Source organism: Leishmania infantum, chromosome 1, assembly GCF_000002875.2.
Source record: "Leishmania infantum JPCM5 genome chromosome 1".
NCBI lineage: Eukaryota > Euglenozoa > Kinetoplastea > Trypanosomatida > Trypanosomatidae > Leishmania > Leishmania infantum.
Window position 1 is genome coordinate 111,723 of NC_009386.2, and position 21,207 is coordinate 132,929.

The 21,207-nt window shown below is 62.5% G+C and overlaps 5 protein-coding genes across 5 annotated transcripts; all 5 read left to right on the forward strand.

The window, feature by feature from the left end:
- Positions 1-1,659: 1,659 nt before the first annotated feature.
- Positions 1,660-2,316, forward strand: LINJ_01_0470 (alpha/beta-hydrolase-like protein; the record flags this gene model as incomplete). Its single annotated transcript, XM_001462623.1, has 1 exon — positions 1,660-2,316. The coding sequence occupies one exon, from the start codon at positions 1,660-1,662 to the stop codon at positions 2,314-2,316; it is 657 nt and encodes a 218-aa protein (XP_001462660.1).
- Positions 2,317-4,691: 2,375 nt separating this feature from the next.
- On the forward strand, positions 4,692-9,008 carry LINJ_01_0480 (conserved hypothetical protein; the record flags this gene model as incomplete). Its single annotated transcript, XM_001462624.1, has 1 exon — positions 4,692-9,008. One exon carries the CDS (start codon positions 4,692-4,694, stop codon positions 9,006-9,008), a length of 4,317 nt encoding a protein of 1,438 aa, XP_001462661.1.
- Positions 9,009-13,137: 4,129 nt separating this feature from the next.
- LINJ_01_0490 (putative fatty acyl CoA syntetase 1) lies at positions 13,138-15,228 on the forward strand (the record flags this gene model as incomplete). Its single annotated transcript, XM_001462625.1, has 1 exon — positions 13,138-15,228. The coding sequence occupies one exon, from the start codon at positions 13,138-13,140 to the stop codon at positions 15,226-15,228; it is 2,091 nt and encodes a 696-aa protein (XP_001462662.1).
- An 830-nt stretch (positions 15,229-16,058) lies between these two features.
- Positions 16,059-17,138, forward strand: LINJ_01_0500 (conserved hypothetical protein; the record flags this gene model as incomplete). Its single annotated transcript, XM_001462626.1, has 1 exon — positions 16,059-17,138. One exon carries the CDS (start codon positions 16,059-16,061, stop codon positions 17,136-17,138), a length of 1,080 nt encoding a protein of 359 aa, XP_001462663.1.
- A 1,739-nt stretch (positions 17,139-18,877) lies between these two features.
- Positions 18,878-20,974, forward strand: LINJ_01_0510 (putative long-chain-fatty-acid-CoA ligase; the record flags this gene model as incomplete). Its single annotated transcript, XM_001462627.1, has 1 exon — positions 18,878-20,974. One exon carries the CDS (start codon positions 18,878-18,880, stop codon positions 20,972-20,974), a length of 2,097 nt encoding a protein of 698 aa, XP_001462664.1.
- Positions 20,975-21,207: the final 233 nt, after the last annotated feature.

Consider the following 21,207-nt stretch of genomic DNA (forward strand, 5'->3'; position numbering starts at 1 on the left):
CACAAACTGTTTGCAGAAGGTGAAGCGTCGTGCGGCGGGACTACCCCGCGCGGTTTCTGATCCGGGGAAGAGAGCTTGATCAGCCGACCTTCCAAGCTACTCGAGGACGAACTCAAGCGCCACACAGCAAAGGTCTTCCGCATCAGGAGCACACCACTCATGCTCTCGGGGGGGGGGGGGTTCGCCGCCGTCTACAAGAGCGGACGTGTAGCAGATCGCGGCAGCAGATATGTCTGTCATCGGGCAAGCTGTGGCTCAGATGAAGACGAACATGGAAGCGGTCGTCAAGCATTTGCGCCACCACAGAGGTCCACCGCGAAGAGAGCAACAATGGCAGTCCAAGCGACGCAACGGGGACCGCAAGGGTGGAGGCCAATAATGCTAGCAGCAACAGCAGCCTCCTGTTCCTGCACGGCGCCCTCCGCACGCCGGCCTGCCACTGTATCTCGGTGCAAAGGCCGGGTGTTCCACATCGAAGGGAGGCCCAAAACGTGAGGGGCAGAGTCAAGCGGATCGGAGAGCGCAGGAGCGGGTCACAACACAGAATGACGGCGAAGCCGCGCGAGGCTATGCGATGGTGTGTGTGTGTGTGGTGGGTGGTTGGGGAGGAGGGGTGCACACGGTCGTAGCTCAGTGGACGGCCCGAACAGAGGCGCAGGATGACGCCTTGAGAACCGCGGCGGCCCCAGCGCGAGGCCGGAGAGCGGTGGAGGGGCCCGCCGCCAGCAAGGGTTCCGGACCTGCTGTCTAACGGTGAGTGCTTCCACAGCGAAGCACTCGGCCTATGTAGAGCCTCGGGCATCTGTGTCGTGGTTGTAGTCCCTGATCGCGACACAAGAGCTGGCGGAGAGTAGAGGCCTGATTATGCGCGTAGCACTGGGCCACGGCTCATTGTTTTTTTTTTGGTGTTGTCGGGAAGCGTGTCAGTGCAGCGGACTCGATTCGTTCTGAGGGGGGCGTACAAACTTGATCCGCATCACACATCTCCTTGGCACAGCGCCATGCACGACATGGCCGCTGACGTCCGTAGCCCTAACTCGCGCTCTGCCGGGGCACTCCCTGACGTCACAGATGCTCGGCCCTGGTCGCCACCACAGGTGGTTCTGGCATGGGCCGGGACGGCGGAGGGAGGAGTGGGGGGTGGGTGGGTGGGTGGGTGGGCGCCCTGCAGCCTGAGGTACCCCCCCCCCCACGCACGGAGGTGTGTGCGTGTGTGTGTGTGTGTGTGTGTCTGTGCGCCGCCGCCTCACCCCACAACGATACACGTGCGTGATTGAGCAGAAAATACATACACGCACGCGCACAGATGCCTTCGTCCCCTTCTTCTCCTTCCAACCGGCCTCAAATTTTGTTGCCGCCCTGCCCCCTCCCCTTCCCTCAGTCCCTCTATCTACGTGTCTGAGCCTCATCACATTCTAACCACACAGGGCTCCTGCGCCGGCACGCACTGCCACGATCACCGCCTCTGCCGCCCACCTACCCACCGCCTCTCCTCCGTACCGGCCTTCCCGTGTTTGCCTTGAAGACTCACCGGCTCGTTCACCGCCGTCGATAGCCGCACCGCAACACGAAACAGTGCACTGCTGTCCGACGGCTCCACACCCGTCTCTCTTTTCCGGATTCCTCCCCTCCTCGTCATTCTCCCGTGGAAGGCCCCGCATGCCGTGGGCGACCACCCTCGATCCCAAGGCCCCGCCGCCGCCGACGCTGTGCGTCACCGTTAGCAGCACGACCGATGTGCTCATCATCGCCGACATGCAGGTAGACTTCTTGGCACCTGGCGGCTCTCTCCACGTAAAGGGAGGTGAAGCGCTGCTGGATGGTATCAACGCCGTGTCTTCCCAGTTGCCGTTCCGCTACCAAGTCGCCACGCAGGACTGGCATCCGGAGAATCATTGTTCCTTCGTCACCCATGGCGGGCCGTGGCCACCGCACTGTGTGCAGGGCTCGGCGGGAGCGCAGCTGCACGCAGGGCTCCACACGCAGCGCATCAACGCGGTTATACGTAAAGGTGTCACGCAGCAAGCGGACAGCTACTCCGCCTTCGTGGAGGACAACGGGGTGTCGACGGGTCTGGCCGGGCTGCTGCACTCCATCGGCGCGCGCCGCGTCTTTGTGTGCGGGGTGGCCTACGATTTCTGCGTCTTCTTCACCGCAATGGACGCGCGAAAAAACGGCTTCAGCGTAGTGCTGCTGGAGGACTTGACGGCCGCCGTGGACGACGCGGCGTGGTCGGCACGAACAGCAGAGCTGAAGGACGCCGGTGTCGTGCTGCTGAAGAGTTCTGCACTCGTGGCGGAAGGCACACAGACGTAAGTGGGCGCAAGGGCGAGAAGGAGTCAGTTGGAGCGAGCAAGAGACGACGCGGCAACGAAGCGCCGGTGCGCGCGGTGTGTGCACAGTGAGGTGGTGCTGCTGTGCCGCCGCCGCCGCCGCTGCGCTTACAGACGAAGTCTGTATAGGCAGACGAAGCGATGCCGTTCATCTGGGTGGCCACCGCCATCACCGCCACCCGCTCTTCTCCTGGGGCAACCCTTTACGCTCCCTTTTCTGTCACGTTTGCCCATCGAAGCGTTGTTGATACCCCTTCCGTTGGCACGCGCACAGGCATGACGACGGCGACGGCGGCGGACAATGCAGACCTTAACTGCCTTCTAGTTCTACTTAAGCCTCGTGTCACATCTATACGCACGTGCACGCGCATGCGCACGCACAGGCGTGCATGCACGCAGCCGAGGTTCTCCTTTCCGCCTTCTTATTCCGTCACGAAACCCTTTTTTGTACGCGCAGCAACGTCAAGGGCAACGTGGGCGCGCTAAGAACGAAACTTTTTTCGAAAACCGGAAGAAGTGATCGCATCACTTGAGAACGAGATTGTCTGCCACGTGGGTCGATGCGCTCTGCACGCACGCACACGCACAGCCTCCGCGCATTTCGGTCGCACTCTCTCACCCCCCCCGACACACACACCACCACTACCACCCTCCTCCTTCGCCTGTCTCGCTGGAATCGTGGGGACGAAAGGCGGAGAGACCATGAGAAAACGCGTGTGTCCGTGTGCCTGCGTGTGTGTGTGTGTGTGTGACGGAAAGCCTGGCGGACGTTCTTGCCTCTTGCTGATCGACGGCACATTGGAGGTAGGTATGCACGCACGGAAGCGGCAGAGAGGGGCAGCCACGAACAGCAACATGCCCTTCGTGAGCCACTCCATGCGGCATGCGTCGCGCCCTTCCACCAGCGTCGCCACCGCCACCGCCACCGCGACCTTCCTCTTCTCTCTCTTTTCTGCCGCTGTGATGATGCTCACCTGTCCTCCGCCGTCTCTCCCACACCACCACCGCCTCAACACCTCTCTCGTCCTCCTCCCCACTCCCCTCAAAAACAAAAAAAAAACAACGACGACCACCTTCGATGCGCCTCCGTACACTATATCGCGGCCCTCCCTCCATCATGCGCACAGGAGAACAGTGAAGCAACAAGCAAACAAGCAAACCATACACAAGAACAGCAGCAGCAGAAGAGGGGAGGCATCGTCACGCTACGTCACACCGCACCACGCCATCACCTCCCCCTACACACGCACACACAACACCCTTCCCTCCCCTCCCACTCATCCCCCACCCTCCTCCTCCTCCTCCTTTTCGCCGTAGTTTACGTCCTCCCTTCCTTCGCTTCCTCCTTCCCCCATCTTGTTGTTGCTCCGCCCCCTGTAGCCACGTTCTATTACAAGCGCCCGACGACGACGACGACGACGAAGAGAGAGAGGGAGCCAGCAACGACACGAAAGACCTCATCTCTGCCTCCGGCTTCTTCCGTCCGTCGCTCTTCGCCACTCTAACGACTTTTTCGTTCTTTCTCGTGCGTGTGCGTGTGCCTCCGACACCTCGCCACCACCACCACCAACCCTACTCCTCCTCCTCCCTCCCCCTTTTCCCTTCTCGGAGCTGTGCCGTTCTTCTTTCTACTTTGGTCTTGCTCGCTTAGCGGCATCAGCAGCAGCAGCAGCAGCATCCTCTTCTCCGCTCCGTTGCTGCCGGCGAGGTCTAAACACACACACCGCCACCACTCCCTCTGTGTGCGTGCATGCGTGTGCGTGTGTGTGTGTGCATGCGTGTGTGCACCGTGACGCGTTGGTCGCTGCTGAAGACGAAGGAGGTACGAGCAGCACGCGTCCCTACACACGACACCACGCAGCGCTGTCGAGGAACGGAAAATACACGTATACAAGCGATACGCAAAGGCGAGGCAACAGAGGCAGCGCGTTGCCAGCGAGAGGGCGAACTCCCACGAGTGTTGCAGCGGCACACGCCCACGCGCTCTCTGTGTGTTTGTAGTAGCAGGAGGAGCATAGGTGCGGGGTGGTGCAGTCCTTCATGTCAGACCTAGCCGCTGATGCGGGGAAGCCCCCGCAGCAGCAGCAGCAGTCATCACAGGCGAAACCGCCAGCGCCGGCCGAGACGCGGCTGAACGCGAACGCCAAGTCCTTTACGCCGACTGCCACCACCGTTGTTGCTGCTGGTGCTGCGGCCCCTGCGCATCCGCCCGCCAAGCAACCGCCGCCGACTCGCCACGCAGGCGCTAAGACACCACCGGCCGGGGCGGGCACCAAGGGGTCGCCAGCGAGTGGCGCCCAGACTTTGGCGCCGCCAGCCCCGCATCTCCCGCCGGCGCAGTCAGCTGGAAAGAAGGGCATGATGATGATGCCACCGCCGCCTAGGTTCCCGGAGATGGCAGGCATGGTCCCGGGCATGCCACCGCCAATGCCGGGAACCGCATCTACTGGCGGCATGATGCCCGCAGGCTTCATGCCGCCGCCGCCGCCGCCGCCGCCGCCGCCGCCAATGATGATGCCGCCACCAAACGGGATGATGTTTCAGCAGTCCGGCACGCCTGGAATGCCGCACCACCACCACCATCCCGCAGGCATGGCGACGCCGCAGCAGCACTTAGCTTCACAGCACCAGCACCATCAGCAACACGGCATGATGCCGATGTGGGTGCCGCCGCCACCTACGCAAACGCAGCAGCACCAGCAGCAGCAGCAGCCGGGCATGATGATGCCCATGAACAGCATGATGCCGATGCCCATGCCCATGTCCATGCCCATGGGCGCTGCCTCTTCCCCAATGCCGCCGGGCCAGCGCAGCAGCGGCCCACAGCAGCACCCGCCGCAGCAGCCGGGGATGATGATGCCCTTCTATCCACCGCCGCAGGCCCCGCACGGGACGATGCCGCCCATGGCGAGCATTCCGCCTCCAGCGCCGGGTATGGGTGTGCCACGCGCACCCACTCTCACCGCCGGGGCAGCACCAGGCGGTGCGATGATCCCGCCGCAGGCGGCGGGGGCCGCAGCGACTGCGGCGATGATGGCCCCCTCCCCGCACCACTCGTACATGCACCCACACCCGGGCAGCAGCACCGCCAGCAGTGCCAACGCGAGCGCCGCGGCCAGTAGCATCAGCAATGCCCGCAGCATCCACAGCAACACCCAGAACCACATCAATACCGGTATGCAGGCGACGGCAAGCAGGCCCGCCTCCATATCGATGCCGTCCCAACCGCCGCCACCGATGATGATGATGAACCACACCGGAAGCGCCATGATGCCGCCACCGCCACCGCCACCGCCGCCGCCGCCGACCGTCGCGGCGAACGCGCGCGTGAGCGTCGGCAACGCCACGTTGGCTGCACTGAACTCGAAGGAGCCGCCGAAGTTCTCGTGTGTGCTGCTGTCCGGCATCCCGGCTGTTGGCAAGACGACGCTCGGCCGTGAGCTCGTGAATAGCCTCAAGACCGACGGCATGGGCTGGGCCTTCTTCAGCGGCGCCGACTTCCTCACCGAGCAGCAGGGCAAGCGCTCCATCTGGGAGACGACGAAGGACGTCTTCGACGCGCTCAGCAGCCGCCTAGACGAGCTGCTGGAGAAGCAGCACAAGGACCGCAACATCAAGGGCCTCGTCATTGACAAGAACTGCAAGGGCATCGAGGATGTCTATTACCTGAGTGCGCTGCTGCTGTCCAAGAGTATCCCGTTCGTCGGCATTGTAGGCATGGAGTGCGCCGAAGACGACGTGCTCGTAAAGCGCATGGGCGGCGACGACTACCTCAAGGAGAAGCTCAAGTTTCACCGCGTCATTCACGCTCGCATCGTTAGCCTTGCCAAGAGTGCGGGCATGTACCGCTACGTCGACGCCACCAAGAGCAAGGAGGAGGTGGTGCAGATGCTGCGCACGATGGTGCTCGGCTGCTGCGCGCAGCCGCCGACGCGAAGCATCGGCAACCACCAGTACGACGACTCCCGCGCCAACATCATGGTGGATGACTACAAGGAGTACAGCGAGGTGCTCACGCACCTCTTCCGCTGCGTTAACAACCGCGGCTCGCAGTTCCCGGGCAACACCGACCTCGTGCCCTTCTCCGAGAAAGAGATGAAGGACAAGGGCCGCATCAACGCCATCAAGAGCCGCTACGGCATCCGCAGGAAGGTGGACGGCCACCGCTACCTGCTCGTCTATCGCGAGAAGAAGCTGTACCTTGTGCCGCCGCACATGCGCGCGGTGCTGCAGATGCCGTTGAAGGCGTGGCTCGGCAGCCGTCTCGACAGCGACAGCGTCGGCACGTTTGTGCTGGAGGGCGACCTCACGCGGCTGATCCGCGACCGACAGAAGGAGCTCTTCCTGGTGTACGACGCCCACTACTGGAGCGAGGCGGAGCAGCCGAGCAGCAACAAGATGATCCGCATGACCTTCTCCGAGCGGCAGGCCTTCCTGGCCGCGAACATGTGCAGCGAGTCGAAGGCGTTCTTTGCGCAGGACGGCGTCGAGTGCGTCGTCGTGCACCAGCCGACGCAGAAGATGTCGGAGGCGGTCGACATGCTCGACTCGGAGGAGTACCCAAGCGACGGTCTCGTCTTCCAGGCTGTCAACCCGATCCACCGCAGCGACCACGTCTTTGTGTGGCAGCAGCCGTCCTGCATGACCGTCGACTTCCGTGTCGGTCAGCTCCTCGACACACGCCAGCCGCCGGAGACGGACACCGACGGCATTCCAACCTCCATGAAGGGCACCACGAGTGACCTTCGCCGAAACGCGAGCGGCACCGTCTCACCGCAGCAGCAGCAGCTCCCGCTGACAACGCGCCGCGGCAACGTCGACGCCTTCAGCGACCATCCCATTCGCACCTTCATGCTTGAGGTGTACGACAAAACGGAGAAGATGTACGTGCAGTACGAGAACGCCACGGTCGACGTGCGCCACCCCGACGTGGTGGAGGGCTGCATCGTCACGTGCAGCCTCGTGGACGACACCCCGCGACGCTGGGTGTTCCGCCGCATCCGGTATGACGTGCTGCGCCCGATCTACAAGCTGGACCTGGAGGAGCTGCTTGGCTCCTGCCTGATCCCGCGCGCGAAGTTGGTGGCGTGGATGCTGAGCGAGCAGATTGTGCCATCCGAGATCCAGCCGGATGGAAACGGGAGCGGTGCCGGGGGCAGTGGTAGCGCCATCAACGTGCCGAACGTGCCGCCGCCGTCGTACGATGCGGCTGCTGCGGCTGTCGCTGCGGCTAACGCCAAGGGCGCTGCTGCGTCGATGGGCATGATGCAGGGTTTGGCGATGCCGCTGCCTACGCAGGGTATGATGCCGCCGCTGATGAACGACATTGGTAGCCCGCCTGCCTTCCACGCCTCCGCCGCCGCCACTGCCATCCCGATGGCGCCGACGGCGCCGGCTCGCTGCATCTACCCATCCGCCTCCGCTATGTTGTCGCGCGTAGCGACCGTGCCTACAAATCCGGCGCCGCCGCCCGCTGTCCCCGCCCCGCGGCCGCCAGCGCAGATGAGCACAGAGGCGCAGTTGAAGCAGCTAGCAAGCATTGTTCCGTCCTTCCATGTTGTGGATGGCAGCAAGGAGGGCGGGGCCGCGGCGGTGGCGGTGGCGGCGGCCTCGTCGACTCCTGCCGCGGCCGGCAGCAACGGCACTGCCGCTGGGCTCGCGGGTAAGAGCGCGGCACCGCGCGCGATGGGTGGCGCGGCCAGCGACGGCAACCGCAACTGCGCGCAGTGTCACAAACCAAAGCAGAGCGAAGACCTCCGCGTTGATCGCCGCGATCACCGGCACTACTGCTACTCGTGCTGGGCCAAGTCCGGCTACGGCTTCTGCGCCGTGTGTGGCGAGTTCAAGGAGGTGCGGCGGGAGTCCAAGGGCCGCCAGAAGGGGTCCACCGTGTGCGCGCCGTGTGGAAAGGCAGCCGCGGCGGCGGCGACGGCGCCTGCAGACGCCGCCAGCAGTAACGCCTCTCCCGCAGCAGCGACGACGGCAGCTGTGGTCGTGAAGACAGCAGCCTCCGCCCCGACAACGCCGGCGGCGAGCGCGGCGGCGCAGGAGGCCGCGGAGGCCAAGGTCGATGTTGTGTTGCCCTCCGCGAAGGCCAGGAAGAAGGCGGCGGCAAAGGCGAAGAAGGCTGTCGGGGTCCCCCCTGCGACTGGTGAGGCTACTCCGAGCACGGGCAGTGCCGCTCCGGCGGAGGCGGCGGCGAAGACGACAGGTGGCGAGGGTGGGAAGGCGGTAAAGGGCACCGGCGGCGGCAGCAGCCGGGCAGTGGCGGAGAGCGCGCCGTCGAGCCCGACGACCGGCAAGGGTGGTGACACGGCCCACGGAGGGAAGAAGAAAGACAGCGTCAAGGTCTCATCCTCCTCACTCGATGCGTCGATGTCGGCCTCGCCGCCAGACGCGGCGGCGGCGGAAGCCGCGCTTAGCCAGGCGCCAAAGTCGGAGAAGCCGTCGAAGAGTGTACCCATCCATGCGGACGCTGCACCCGCTCCCGCGGCCCCGGCGGTGGCGGTGGCGGAGGCGCCTGCTGCAAAGCCTGTGGATTCGAAGGTCGCTGAGCCACCCGAGGAAGCTGTAGCTGCCCCCGCCGCACCCACGACGTCAACTGCCGTGCAGGACCCGTCCAGGGCGCAGGTGCACGAGGAGAAGCGTAGCGTTGGTGGCTGCCGTCAGCAGTAGTGAGGGCGCGACCATCACCAGCTGCCCCCTAGCAAGCCCTGAGCCAATGCCTAACAGGAGCGCGTAGAGGGAAGCGTGGAAAGCGTCCATCACACCTACACCACACCACAGTCCAACCCTTCTCTCCGGCAAGGATGGAAAGAGAGCAGGGGGAGGGGGGCAAGACGCGGCTCGCGTGGACGGAAAGGGCACGAGTGGCGGTGGCACTCGCGTGTGCCAGTGTGTGTGTGTGTGTGCGTGTGTCCCTCTCTCTCTTGGCCCCTTTTCTCTTATTCATGCTGTTGGCTATCGTCGACAGCGGCGGTGATGACCACAACAATACGACAGAAGAAGACGATAATAATGACGTGTGGCGTCTGCTGTGTCGTTCTTGCACTCCCCTTCTCTCCCTCCCTCCCTCCTTCCCTCCCACACGCACACAGACAGACAGACAGACACGCGCGCCACACTTCAACTGCTGTGCGTAGATTCCCATGTACATTTTTTTTTCCGCCGCCACGGCGCGTGCTGGGGAAAGGAGGAAGGAGGGGCCTGCCTGCTGCTGTTCCGTTTTCGTTGTCGTTTCGCTACATCGGCAGTGCCCATCACCACCGCCGCCGCCGCCACGCCACCCATTCTTCAGTCCTTTGTGCGTGGGGGGGGGGAAGGTGGGAGGGTCTTGTTGGCCTACCACTGCTTCCGTTTTCCGTCGGTGCCTCACGCCGGTCTTGCTCACAAGCGTAGGTGAGGAGCACGGCGACGCGATTCGCCCCAGAATCGTCTACTGCAGCCACTTCGCTCGCTCACTCTTGCATCGTCATCCCCCACCCACCCCCTCTCTCCCTCCCTCCCCTGCAGCGAGGAAGGATCGTCATGGGCGCCGGAAGTACCGCCAATGCCTCGGGCACACGCACGCGATCTGCAGAGAGAGACCACTCTCGTTAGTTTGTATTTTATTTCCGTTGTTGTTGTTGTCTTCGCTCACATCCCTCTCATAATCAACGCCCCGGCAAGTAAAGCGAAGAGAGGCAGCGGCGACGGCGGCGGCGGAGGAGGATGGTGCGTGTCTTCCGTGGTCGACAACGCCATCAACAGCAGCGCAAGCCGTCTTCGTCTCCGCTGCTCGCTCCATCGCACGCGCGCACCCGCTCGATGGTCGTGCTGCCGTCGTTGTTTCGCCGTCTCTCATAACCCGTTCTCCCCTCCCCCTCCTCCCCCTCATCAGCATCCCCGTCATCATAATCGTTAGTTGACGTTGTTTTGGTTATGTTTGTGTGTGTGTGTGTGTGTATCGGCTTCGTCTTCCTAGCTTCCTTTTCTCGTACGCCTTCGCATGTGTCGGTCACACGTAAATCCTTCCCCCTCTCCCTCCCCCTCATCAGGGCTTCGTCCGTCTCCTCGTTTTTCTGGTCTTCTCCTTCCTTCAAGTGTGCTTGGCGGTGTTCATCATGGTCGTCATCGTCGTCTTGTCGTCTTCTGCTGTGTTTAACTGAGGGATCTGCCTGTGTGTGCCTGTCTGTCTGTTCTGAAGCTGATCTGCGGATGTGGAATCACGTTCTCGGCCCCTCCGTATGCCTGTCTCTGTCTGTGTCTGTCTGTGTGTTGTTCCTAATCGGTGCGTGCGTGCGTGCGTGCGTGTGTGTGCGCGCGCTTCCTTTTATGTCTCCCCTTCCTCCCATACCCCCTCCCCTCCCCTCCCCTCCCCCTCTCCTCGGCCACCCCTCCATATTGTTTACGTTTTTCATGTGTGTGTATGTGTGTGTTCGCTGATGTACATTGATGTGTGTGTATGTATGTGTGCATACGTATTCCATCGGCAACGCCTCACATGATTCACCCGTCTCTCCTCGTCCCTCCTCGTCTCTAGTTAAACGCTTGTTGTTGCGATGTCTTTCTCCCTTTCTCCCTTCCCCCCTCTCTCCCTCTCTCTCTCTCTGTGCCTGTGTGTGCGTGTGTGCGCGTGTGCGTGTGTGTGTGTGTGTGTGTGCGTGCCTTTCCGTACTCTCGCTATCCCTGCGTGTCTCTCTTTCTCTCTCTCATGTCCCCGCATCCATGCCGCCTCTCAGGGCATAAAACAGAAAGCAGACACGCATCACAGAGAAAGGGGCTGGGAACGCAATCTGCGGCAGGCACGTGTGCACACACAAACACACCGAGAGTTCTGTCTGTCTGTCTCTCTCTCTCTCATCATCTCCCTTCTTGTCCTTCTCTTCTCCGTCGCGTAGGCCGTCTTGTCTCACTCATAAGGCTGATCCCCAAATCAGCCGCCGCCGCTGTGACTCAAGTCGGCTGTCGTACTCGTCTTTCCGTTGTTCCCGTTCCCCCCCCCGCGCTCTTTCTTATTGCTCGCTCCGCTGTTGTCGCGGATGATGGCAAGGTGTGCACCCCCGTCGCTGTTTCGTTTTTGTGTGTGCGTGCGCGCGTCTCGTGTTGAGGTTTGAACGTATCTCGGCACATGTGCGAAAGAGACCCAGAGAGAGGGAGTGAGGGGGGAGGGGGGCTTCCTGTATGGTTCTCTCTCTCTGCGTGCGGGTGGGTGTGTCACGCTGGCGCGACTCTTTCGGTGATGGTGGTTTGATCCCATTAGGGTTCAGCTGATGGATATTTGGTTGGATGCGTCGTTGTTGCTTCGCCTCGTTTCACGTTGTCTGATTTGTGTGTGTGTGTGTGTGTGTGTGTGTGTGTGGTTGGGTGGGTGGGTGTGCTTGCTGGATCCAGTCGTTTTCCATCACTTGTTCGTTGTCTGCTGTCTCTTCTTGCCTTCGTTCTGGCGTGCATGTCTGCGTGCGCACGCGTGCGTGCTGTGCTCAGATATATATATATATATACGTATGCAATACACACGCGTGCGCACCTGTGCGCGCCCGACCCCTAATAAAAAAAAAGTTTGCCTAATGAACGTTGTCTGTCCTCGCCACCGCTGCCGTCACTGCACACCTTCACTACCTTCACCCCCCCCGTCGAACGCCCCTTTCTCTGTCTGATGTGTGTGTGTGTGTGTGTGTGTGTGTGTGTCGACCTTCTCTGAACCCTCACGTGTATGCTCTACACATCACACACCGGCGTGCACGTGTGCGTCATCGTTGTGTCTTCGCCTCCGTTCTCCTTTGTAGTTGTTGCTGCGATGGCGGTTCTGTCTCTGGGCGCCGCCACGTGTGTCTCCGCCGTTGACGTGCCCTCGACCGAAACATGCACACCAAAAATCATGTGGATACGTGTACGTCTGTGTGTGTGTGTGTGTGTGTGTGTGTGTGTGCGTGCGGTTGTACTTGCTAAGCCGAACATCAAGGCCAATGCCCGAAGATCAAGCGTAGAAGCGAGCAGACAAGGAGAGAGAGTGAGGGGGAGGGAGAGGGGGGGACGTAACCGAGTCAGAGAGTCGTTCGTGGCAGCAGCCGTACTCGCACTCCTGCACACACGCAGCGCGTCCAGGTCTTTCGTCCGTGCAGATGCACGACCGTGCCAGCAAGCTCGATGGGCATCCGCTGTTTTGGCACGCTTGTGTCTGTGTAAGGAGGCGCGTGGAAGTGTGCCGCCACCACCACCCCCTCCTGTGCCCGGGAGGATCTCAACTGGCTTTGCTGCCGTGTCTGTGCGTCCATGTCCGCCAATGAGCGAGAGGCATGGACGGATAAGGGGGGGGGCGTCGACCCTGCGCGTTCGATCGAATACAATCACGAAGAGCCGTTCCGTGAGCACGCGATGCAGCCGCCCCCCGCCCCCTCCCCACCCCTAACAGGCGACGTCGCCCATCACCGGTTGGCGTACGGGGGGGGGGGGTGGCCCACACACGCCCCGACTTCATGACTGCCGTATCGGCTCAACACTCCCCTCCCCGTCTCTTTCTCCTTCTCTCCGATCTCGCACCAGCGAGCACAGCACACCTTCACGCAGGCACCCACACGCCTCTTTTTTTTCTTCGCTCCCCGCCCACACACACACGCGCGTGCGCGTGGCACTCTTCCGTCTGCTGCACCGACACGCGTGTCCTCCTCAGTTTGCTATATATATATATATATACGCATATAGCTGTGCGCGTGTGTGTAGGTGGTCATCATCACCATCTATTCCTTCTCTCATTTTGTTTTGTGGTGCTCTCTAGCTGTCGCCCCCCCCCCCAAGCGTAGAAAGACGTGAGAGTGCCGGTAACATGGGTGGCTGTGTCGTCTCCTTGATGGAGGTGCTGAACAGCACCCGTCTCGTCGAGCACCCCGACTTTGCCGCGCGGCGCGTCTATGGCGTCATCAACCAGCGCGTCACAGAGGACGAGGCTGACCGCTCCGGCGTGTACCGGTGTGCGCGGCTGACGGATGCGCAGCACGTCGAATGCTTTAACTGGTACGACGGGCCGACGATCCTGCAGCGCCTCGCCATCATCTGCACAGAGCGCGGTGACCAGCGCGCCATGGCGTACCGCACGGTCGAGAAGGTGGTGAAGGAATCCACGAAGGATGAGAAGGGCGGCACGCGGGAGTGGGCGTACACCTTCCTCAACGAGCCGACGTACATCACGTACGCGGAGGTGTGGAGCCGGCTCGTCGCGTTCGGACGCGGCCTGGTCGAGTTGGGTCTTCAGAAGGGCAGCCATGTGGCGCTCTACGAGGACACGCGGTGGGAGTGGCTGGTGACGATGCTCGGTGTGTGGACGCAGGAGATGATAGGAGTAACCGTGTACGCGAACCTCGGCGAAGACGCGCTGCTCTACGCTCTCAAGGAGGCGACGTGCGAAGCGCTGGTGTGCAACGGCAAGAACGTCGGCAAGCTCATCTCGCTGATGGACAAGTACGGCGTCCATAACGCGACGATCATCTACCTCGACGCACTGCCGTCGAACCTGAACACAGAGTCTCACAAGGTGGTCGCGTGGGCCGACGTTCTGGCCAAGGGCACGCCGTCGACGGCACCGTACAAGGTGCAGGACAACAAGGACGAGGAGGTTCTGGTCATGTACACGAGCGGCACAACCGGAAACCCAAAGGGCGTCGTGCACACGATCGGCGCGCTGACGCAAGGCGCCCTCGGCCTGGAGGAGCGGCTGACGGAATTGATCGGCAAGGAGGAGAACGAGTCGTACGTCGCCTACCTCCCGGCTGCACACATCTTCGAGTTCACGTGCGAGAACATCATGCTGCTGCGCGGCGCACTCATCTGTTTCGGCACGCCGCGCACGCTGACGGACACCTATGCGCGGCCGTGCGGTGATCTGCGCGCGTTCAACCCCTTCTTCTTTATCGGCGTGCCGCGCATCTTCGAGACCATCAAGAAGGCCGTCGAGGCGAAGCTGCCGCCGGTGGGCACGCTCAAGCGACAGGTGTTCGACCACGCCTACCAGAGCCGGCTGGCGGCGCTGAAGGAGGGCAAGGACACGCCGTACTGGAACGAGAAGGTGTTCAGTCTGCCACGCAGGATTCTCGGGTCGAAGGTACGTGGCATCTGCTGCGGCGGCGCCCCACTGTCCGACAAGACACAGGAGTGGCTGTCCGTCGTGTTGGGCCGCCCCGTGGCGCAGGGCTACGGCATGACGGAGTCTGTGTGCAACGCCTCCGTGCAGCGCTCCGGTGAGCTCAAGTGCGAGGTGGGGCAGCTCCTGCACGGCGTCGAGGCGCGCCTGCTGGACACGGAGCACTACAAGCACACGGACAAGCCGCACCCACGTGGCGAGCTGCTGCTGCGCGGCCGCTTCGTCTTCAAGGGCTACTACAAGCAGCCGGAATTGACAGAGCAGAGCATCCTGCCGGGTGGGTGGCTGCGCACGGGCGACGTGGCCGAGATGGAAGCGGAGACGGGGCAGATGCGCATCATTGGCCGCGTCAAGGCGCTGGCGAAGAACTGCCTGGGCGAGTACATCGCGCTGGAGAACCTCGAGGCGCTTTACTGCGAGTGCCCGGTCGTGGCGCCCAACGGCATCTGCGTCCTCGTGGACCCGCAGCAGCCTTTCATCACGGCGCTCGTGCTGACGGACGAGGAAAAGGCAATGAAGTTTGCCCGCGCCCACAAATTCGAGAACGCGAGGTGGCCCGATATCCTGAAGGACCCCGCGTTCATCGCCGCGGTCACCGCGTCGCTTGCGGAGATTGGCCGGAAAGCGGGCAAGAAGTCGTTTGAGCTGCTGAAGCGCGTGTGTGTGTTGAGCGACGAGTGGACGCCGGAGAACAACCTGGTGACGGCCTCCATGAAGGTGCGCCGCAGCGCGATCGACAAGCACTACGCCGGCATCATCAAGGAGCTCTTTGCAGATTAGTCGGTGAAGAAGCAGCTGTGTGTGCATATATATATATATATGTGTGTGTGTGTGTAAATGTGTGTGTGCGCCTCCCACCACTAACACCACCACCACCTCGGATACGTCGGCTTCTCTCTGGTAAAACGTTCCCAAAGACAATACCGCCCCACCCACCCCTCCTCCTCCCCCCCCCGGGCAGCAACGAGTAACAGAAACCCTAAGCGTGCAGACGGCCGTGTCGACGTGAGGGCGCGCTTTCATCGGCTGCTCCGGCGCCTTTCTCGGCGTCCGTCTACCACGTGGCCCCCCCACCCACCCCCGGCGTTTCGGGCTTCGCCGGCACGCCTGATCTCCAGTGAGCCAACGAAAAAACAACCTCCTGCTTCATCCGGCCATGCCGCTCTTCGTCCTCACGGTCCTCGTACTCGTCGGCTCGACTCTCTGTCTCTGTCTCTGTCTATTCGCGCGGAAGTCCGGTGCGTGGTAACGGCGCACACACACACACACACAGGCACGCCCATCCTATGCAGAGAATGTGCTATCCCCCTTCCCCTTCCCCAGCCCCAGCCCCGATTCTTCGCTCTCGCTCTTTCCTATCCCTCAGCTCTTCTCTCTCGCGCGCGCCCTCCCCCCCCTCCTCTCTCCCAAATACTTACTTAGCGATTTACCTTTGCCCTCGCTGATACGGTGCTGCACGCCACGTAGACACACAGCCTCACACACACACACACGCGCGCGCACACGCACAGCGACACGCGCACCCTTAACGCTCCTACTGTACCGATCTCTCTCCCTCTGTCTCTCTTCACGGTTCCTTTCTTGTTTCCGTCAACTCCAACAGAACGGCGATGTCAACGCCAAGGACGACGACGACGGCGGCCAAGCCGAAGCCGTACAGCTTCGTGAATGACTACAGCGTGGGCATGCATCCCAAGATTTTGGATCTGATGGTACGCGACAACATGACGCAGCACGCGGGCTACGGGCTAGACAGCCACTGCGCGGAGGCGGCACGCATGATCGGCGAGCTGCTTGAGCAGCCGAGCGCGGATGTCCATTTTATTTCCGGCGGCACGCAGACGAACCTGATCGCCTGCAGTCTGGCGCTACGCCCGTGGGAAGCCGTCATCGCAACGCAGCTGGGCCACGTCAGCACGCACGAGACCGGCGCCATTGAGGCAACGGGGCACAAAGTCGTCACGGTGCCGTGCCCGGACGGCAAGCTGCGCGTCGCCGACATAGAGAGCGCGCTGCACGAGAATCGCTCAGAGCACATGGTGATACCCAAGCTCGTCTACATCTCCAACACAACGGAGGTAGGCACGCAGTACACGAAGCAGGAGTTGGAGGACATCTCCGCCTTCTGCAAGGAGCACGACCTGTACCTCTTCCTCGACGGTGCCCGCCTCGCCTCGGCCCTTAGCAGCCCTGTGAACGATCTGACGTTGGCAGACATCGCCCGCCTGACGGACATGTTCTACATTGGCGCCACGAAGGCCGGTGGCATGTTCGGCGAAGCGCTCGTCCTCTTGAATGATGCCCTAAAGCCGAACGCGCGCCACCTCATCAAGCAGCGCGGCGCCCTCATGGCGAAGGGATGGCTGCTCGGCATCCAATTCGAGGTGCTCATGAAGGACAACCTCTTCTTCGAGCTCGGCGCCCACTCGAACAAGATGGCCGCCATCCTCAAGGCTGGGCTGGAGGCGTGCGGCATTCGACTTGCCTGGCCATCCGCGAGCAATCAGCTCTTCCCGATCCTGGAAAACACCATGATCGAAGAGCTGAGCAAAGACTTCGACATGTTCACCGTCGAGTCCTTGAAGGACAACACGTGCATCATGCGACTCTGCACGTCGTGGGCGACGGAGGAGAAGGAGTGCCACCGTTTTGTGGAGCTGCTGAAGCGCCTCGTCGCGTCAACGGCCTAATCACGGAAAACTCTCTTCTTCTTGCGCATAACAAAACGGCTCACAGCGCTCGGAAGCGATGCGCCACCCCCCCCCCTCCACCCTCCCCTCCCCTCCCCGTTGTGTGCATCCCACCATCCATCCACCTGACGCGCGCACACACACACACTTGCTCATGCACGGGTGCTGTTCGGGTATCTCGCTGATATCCTGTTTTTTCTCAAACGCAAACTAATCCCTCTGCCGCGCAGCGCGAAGTCATCCCATCACGCCAACGCCGACTCTACGCCAGCCCTCAATAACCCTTTCACAGGCCCCTCCCCCACCCCCGGGTAGGCCAGTGTGAGGGGCCGGCCGCGATGCGCTCGAGCCGCGCTGGCACGCTCTGCCCATCATATGGACGGTGCAAACCTGCGCTCACTGTCGCGGGTGGCCCCGACGCAACGCCATGCACGACATGGCCGCTGACGTCCGTAGCCCTAACTCGCGCTCTGCCGGGGCACTCCCTGACGTCACAGATGCTCGGCCCTGGTCGCCACCACAGGTGGTTCTGGCATGGGCCGGGACGGCGGAGGGAGGAGTGGGGGGTGGGTGGGTGGGTGGGCGCCCTGCAGCCTGAGGTACCCCCCCCCCACGCACGGAGGTGTGTGCGTGTGTGTGTGTGTGTGTGTGTCTGTGCGCCGCCGCCCCGTCATCAGCGAGGAGGCGGCGGCTGGAGTCAGCAGCTAACCAAAGAATCAAGACGATCGACAGCCACGGCAAGTCAAGCGCCGACGAAGCCGTTGTTCTCTTCTCGCCTTCGGCCCTTTTCCTACCTCCCTCCCTCGTCGGTTCTGTCGCGGAAGGCGGCCCGAGGCGGAAGGGGGCCTTCCGCAGCACGCATGACCGCCGAGTCTCGTGATGATCCCTGCCCTCTTTCACATCCTGCCAGACGGCTTTGCTCTCTCTCTCTCTCTGTGCCCTCACGGAGGGAGGGAGGAAGAGGAGGGGGGGCCACCACCTCAGCAGGCCACCAGCACGCACTGGTTCTCTGTCATCACACACCTCTCGCGCTAAGACAAGGTTTGCCGCCTCCCTCCCACCACCACCGCTACCACCCCCACCTGGTGCTGGTCTCCCTGCTACGGCAGCGGCGGCTGCCCGCTCGTTCATCCCGTCTCCCTTATCCTCCTGCCCCTTCCGCCCTTCCTCCTCTCTACACGGATATTGCGGTTTGTCGCCTCTTGCGCTCGCCGACCCGCCCCCACCCGCCACCCTAACGGCAACAGAAACGCTCAGCAACAGCGAGAACAGGCAAGGAGCTCAAGCAGCACAGCAGCTTACTGCTCCCCTCCCCCACCCCACACACACAAAGACACAGACACACATCCACACCAGCTTCCGAGCTCGCCATCGCCGCTGCCGTCCAGCGCGGAATACGCCCCAAGCACACGTCTGAAGCAATACAGCGAGCGAGAGAGATAAAGAGAGAGAGAGAGAGCGGCGGTGCGCGCCGTGGGCAGGAGAGGATTAAAAATTACGCGCGCTCAGTCTATGGGCACCGCCTCGTAGATAACGGCGACACCCACAAACGTGCGCAGGTCTTCTCGTTACATCCCCCCCCTCCCCGCCACATCCCTCCAGCAGCCAACACAGACCGCCCATTGCTGCATAATAGTCGCATCTCGGTGTGACCCTCCCCTCCCTCCCAACCTTCCCTCATTCACCACCCACCAACCCTCCCCTGTACCCTCTACACGCATAAGCATTCAGCCAGGAAAATGGGCGGCTGTGTCGTGTCGTTGATGGAGTGCAAGGCCCGCAGCGACGAGGTGCCGTGGGAGTTCTCCGAGGACGTGAAGAGCTACGGCCCCTTGAGCGTGGCAGTCGCAGGCACGCAAACCCCCAACAGCTCCGCCGTGTACGTGAACGGCAAGCGGTCCACGCTGGCGGAACAGCAGGAGTGTGCGAAGAGGTTCTACTACGGCCCTAACCAGACGCAGCGTTTTGCGAGGCTATGCCAGGAGAACCTCGATGACGTGGCTCTGGCGTACCGCCGCATCGAGAAGATGGAAAAGGAGCAGGTGGCGGGCGCATCGCGGCCGATGGACGTCGCGTACTTCTCCGCGCAATGTGACCTCACGTACCGGGAGCTGTGGCACGCCGTGACCGGCTTCAGCCGCGGCCTCGCCGAGCTCGGGCTCGAGAAACGCGCCAACGTGACCATCTACGAGGAAACGCGCTGGGAGTGGCTGGCGTCTATCTACGGCATCTGGATGCAGGACATGGTCGCCGCCACCGTCTACGCCAACCTCGGCGAGGACGCTCTCTTCTACGCACTGCGCGAGACAGAGTGCGAGGCGATTCTGTGCAACGGCAAGAACGTGCCGAATCTGCTGCGCGGCGTCGGCAGCGGTGCCTTCCCTGCGTGCACGCTCATCTACTTGGACAATCTGCCGGCGGCAGGGTGCGCGGAGCTGCACGGGTGCCGCGTGTTGTCGTGGGAGGACGTGGTGGCGCTGGGCCACGGCGCGGGTGCGCACCACGGCGCCGCGCCACCGGAGGACAACGAATCAGTGGCACTGATCATGTACACGAGCGGCACGACCGGTGACCCGAAGGGCGTCATGCACACGCACGGCAGCATCGTCGCCGGTATCCTCACCATGGACGACTGGCTCTACAGCGTTATCAAGCACAGACCGGATGATGTCTACCTCTCCTACCTACCACTGGCGCACATCATGGAGTTCGGTGTGGTGAACATCCTCCTCGCCCGCCGCGCCCACGTCGCGTTCGGCACGCCGCGCACGCTGACGGACGCCACGGCGCGGCCGCACGGCGACTTTACCCAGTTCCGCCCAACGCTGCTCATCGGCGTGCCGCGCATCTTCGACACGCTCAAGAAGGCCGTCGAGGCGAAGCTGCCGCCGGTGGGCACGCTCAAGCGACAGGTGTTCGACCACGCCTACCAGAGCCGGCTGGCGGCGCTGAAGGAGGGCAAGGACACGCCGTACTGGAACGAGAAGGTGTTCAGTCTGCCACGCGCGGCTCTGGGAGGTCGCGTGCGCGCCTTTCTCAGCGGCGGCGGCCCACTCTCCGAGTCCACGCAGGAGTTCGTGAACGTGGTTTTTGGGTGCATCGTCAACGGCTGGGGCCTCACGGAGACGGTGTGCATCGGTGCCATTCAACGGCTGGGTGACCTGACGCCGTCTGCCGTAGGCCAGGTGCTCTGTTCGGAGCAGCTGAAGCTGCTCGACATTGACGAGTACAAGCACACGGACACGCCCGAGCCGCGCGGCGAGATCTGCCTGCGCGGCCCGTTCCTTTTCAAGGGCTACTACAAGCAGCCGGAGCTGACGCGCGAGGTGCTGGACGAGGATGGCTGGTTCCACACCGGCGACGTTGGCAGCATCGACAGCGAAGGTCGCGTCTCCATAGTGGGGCGCGTCAAGGCGCTGGCGAAGAACTGCCTGGGCGAGTACATCGCGCTGGAGGTGCTCGAAGCCATCTACAGCAGCCACCCGCTGGTCCTGAACAACTGTGTATGTGTGTTGGTGGACCCGTGCAAGAACTACATCTGCGCCCTCGTGCTCACAGACGAGGGCCGCGTGACGCGCTTCGCGAAGGCGAACAGGATCGAGGGCGAGTACCCGGCCCTACTAGAGAAGAAGGAGCTGCTGGAGAAAGCCGCCGCGTCGATGGCGGAGACGGCCCGCGCGGCGCGGCGCCGCGACTTCGAGCTTGTGCGCCGTGTTTCCCTTATCGATGACGAGTGGTCGCCGGAGCAGGGTCAGCTAACGGCGGCGCTGAAGCTAAGGCGCGGCGCTGTCGCTAAGCAGTATGAAAAACAAATCGCATGCTTGTTCGCGGAGTGATCGGGTGTTGGGTAGGTAGGTGTGTGTGTGTGTGTGTAGAGACTGGGGGTCCGCAGCGTGCACCCTCTTCGTTGCCTGCCCCCTTCCTGCCTCCCCCACCCACCCACACCTTCAACACATACACACACACACACATACATCACCACCAACACCACCCTGATGACGTCATGAGCCACGACAAGGCCGTCGCATCACAGGTTCTAGTGCCCCCCACATATGTTTTGAGGGCGCGA